General features: G+C 52.7%; 1 protein-coding gene across 1 annotated transcript; it reads right to left on the bottom strand.

Annotated features, from left to right (window-relative positions):
• Positions 1-1,667: 1,667 nt before the first annotated feature.
• Positions 1,668-2,838, bottom strand: LOC104487929 (homeobox protein not2-like; the record flags this gene model as incomplete). The annotated part of the gene is made up of 2 exons (XM_010139048.1): positions 1,668-1,826; positions 2,630-2,838. Coding segments are annotated over 2 exons (368 nt in total), but the record flags the coding sequence as incomplete, so codon positions are not given.
• Positions 2,839-3,089: the final 251 nt, after the last annotated feature.

Consider the following 3,089-nt stretch of genomic DNA (forward strand, 5'->3'; position numbering starts at 1 on the left):
GAGACTGACCCCTACCTTGCTCTAGCCTCCTGTCAGGGAGTTGTGGAGAGCCAGAAGGTCTCCCCTGAGCCTCCTTTTCTCCAGACTAAACACCCCATGGCAGGAGAGTTGGACTAGATGATCTTTAAGGTCCCTTCCAACCCAAACCATTCTGTGATTCTATGATGATTCCTCATTCAGTCACATCTTCATATTAATACTAACACTTCTCTTTTTTTCATCCTTTATTTTGTCCAAAACCATTCAGTAAGGAAAAAAACTCTCAAACTCAAACAGGTTTCCAGCAAACACACAAGTGTAGGCGGGGGAAAAAAAAAAACCTGCTTTCTTATCAGTATTGGCATGTCAGGAATGGAAACCAGGGAAAAGAAATCACCCTGCCCAACCCTGCCTCCCCCCAGCCAGTCCCACCTCTTTCTAAAACAGTGATTTTTTATTAAGAAGCAAATAAATAACTGATGCTTATTAAGAGAAAAAAGTTATTTCTATAAATAACAACATAAGAGTAAAGTGATAGACGCAATAAATTATCCTGAGCTGACTGGGACACGGTGCCTGGTACCCTGGGCAAACAGAGGAAGGGGAGGTGACAGCCTGGGCGCTGTCAGCATGGCCTAAGAGCATTTCACACACAGCCCAGGAGGATCGAGTGCCTCAGTCCTGGCCCCTCAAAGCCCTCCTGCCCACCAGGAACACAAACACTGACTGCGGCGGGTGGTTCCAGATGTGCTCATGTGGTTCCAGATGGGCTGGACGAACACTCCAGGGCCATTCCCCACAGCACCTGGATCTGTAATGAAGAGAGAAGGGAGCAAGCGGTGTCTGCACCAGAATCAGCACATCTGGACGCAGGGCAGGGGGTCGTCTGAAGCCCCAGAGGTGTTGGAAAGCTGCCTTTACACCTTGGCCAAGGAAGGCAAGGCCAGAAGACACCGAGACCCACCGGGTTCTGCCTGCTGGGGTTGGGAAGCCAAAAGAAAGGCAGAAACACACCAAGGCACAGGACAAGAGGAGGCACTTGTGTTCCAGGGCCAGGATCGGACCCTGTTCCTCTTGTTGCAGGAGCAAGGATGGGCTGTGGGTGGGAGCAGATGGGTTTCCAAGCATTTTTGTCATGGGAGTCAAGTTAACAAGGAAAAACTACAGGGGTTCATTGTCCTCCCAGCACAGGTCTCCCTCCTCCGAGCACGCAGCCACAGGCAACGCAAGTGACCCCATGTCCAAATACCCTTACGCTCAGAGTCACCAGACGCCATCCGATTGTCACCCCAGCCTCTTTGACTGTGTGCCCTGGTGCTTCAAGAGCAACCAGGACACCACAAGCCTTGACACAGCTATGCCCCCATCAAGGACTACTGGCCAGACATTACACCACCTGACGACAACAACGCACTGTGTGCCCTGGTGCTTCAAGAGCAACCAGGACACCACAAGCCTTGCCACAGCTATGCCACCATCAAGGACTACTGGCCAGAAATTACAGCACATGGCGACCAAACAGCAGCCAAACAATATTTGGGGGGTTCCTCTCAGCCTGTAGCTCCAACTTTCAGATCGAGAGCGTACTGTCTTTCCGGGACCAAAGGACCCCAGCCCTCTGTGTCCCCAGGATCTTCATCGAACAGACACAGCTCACGAAACAGTGGCAGTGGAATGTCAGCAGCTGTTCAAAGCTCCACGTCCACGGTGTCCTCTTCATGGTCCTTGCTGTCCGTCGAGTCGGCGGTGGCCGGCTGTATCACCCCAAACTGCGACAGCTTTGCAGCTTTCTGCTCCATGCTCTGCTTCCTCCACTTGATCCTCCGGTTCTGGAACCAGACTTTCACCTAGCAGAGAAATGGCACCACGGCTTACTCCAAGGTCTCTCCTTTCCAATGGGGGCCCATTGCCACATGCTTTTGAGGGAGACGTCCCCAAAAAACCCATCTCCAGAACTGCAGCTGGCAGAGGGCGTGAGGACATCCCCACACCTCCTGTGGTGGTCCCACCCTCCCTGTCCTCCACAGCACCACCTTTGCTTTGCTCTCCCTTTTCCACAGCTGAATTTGGGTCCACCATGGAAGATCGGGTGGCTCCTCCTCTCCACAATAAAGAAGCAGCTTGAAGTGGAAGCAGCAAAAACTTACTGGGAAGAGCAGGAAAAATATTTAGATCCAGTGTCACAAAAGGACACCTAATGCCGAGGACCATAATGCTAGATACCTTGGTCCAACCCAGCCTGAACTCTAAAGCAATCAGGTTTGTGCTCCTTGTTCACTTCGTGGATTAAGAAAACGATGTTCTGATTCACAGCATCACAGAACTATTTGGGTTGGGAAAGACCTTTAAGCTCATCAAGTCCAACCGTTCCCCGAGCACTGCTAGGTCCACCCTAACCCCTGTCCCTCAGCACCACCTCCACACGGCTGGTCAACCCCTCCAGGGATGGGGACTCCACCACTGCCCTGGGCAGCCTGGGCCAAACCTATTTTGCATCCCTCCAGGCAGGTGGCTTCCATGTCACCTTGCAGCTGAGTGACCCGCTTTTCACTGTGACTTCTTCCCACAGCACTTCACGGCAGGTGAACCACCACAGACCAAACCCAGGAGCAGGATCCACGCTGCCATCCCCAGCTCCCCCATTTCTCACCTGCGTCTCCGTGAGATGCAGAGTTGCCGCCAGGTCTACGCGTTCTGTGCCCACCATGTACTGCTGCTTGAGGAACTCTTGCTCCAGCCGCTCCAGCTGCTCTGGTTTGAAGACCGTGCGGACTCTCTTCATCTTGCAGGGCCCCCCAGATCTCCAAGGCCCAACAGGGCCCAGCGAGTTGGTCCCTACACAGTGAGACAACTCCAGACCTGCAAGAGAGAAGCAGCAGATGAAGGGCTCTGATGTTGGAGGCCATTCCTCCAGCTCTGTTAATGTGCCAAACCCAGGTCTGAAAATGCACTAAAGGAGCTGGAAGAAAGCAGCACCAAAAAGAAAAGCAGGGATGTCCCTGTCCCTACCTAGATCATCTCATCTGGGCTCCCTTCCCACAAAAGGTTGGGCCAGATGAGCTTTTGAGATACCTTCCAACCATAGGTACAACCTAGGACAGTCCTGAGTG

Source organism: Buceros rhinoceros, unplaced genomic scaffold (genome assembly GCF_000710305.1).
Source record: "Buceros rhinoceros silvestris isolate BGI_N320 unplaced genomic scaffold, ASM71030v1 scaffold27516, whole genome shotgun sequence".
Taxonomy (NCBI): Eukaryota; Metazoa; Chordata; class Aves; order Bucerotiformes; family Bucerotidae; genus Buceros; species Buceros rhinoceros.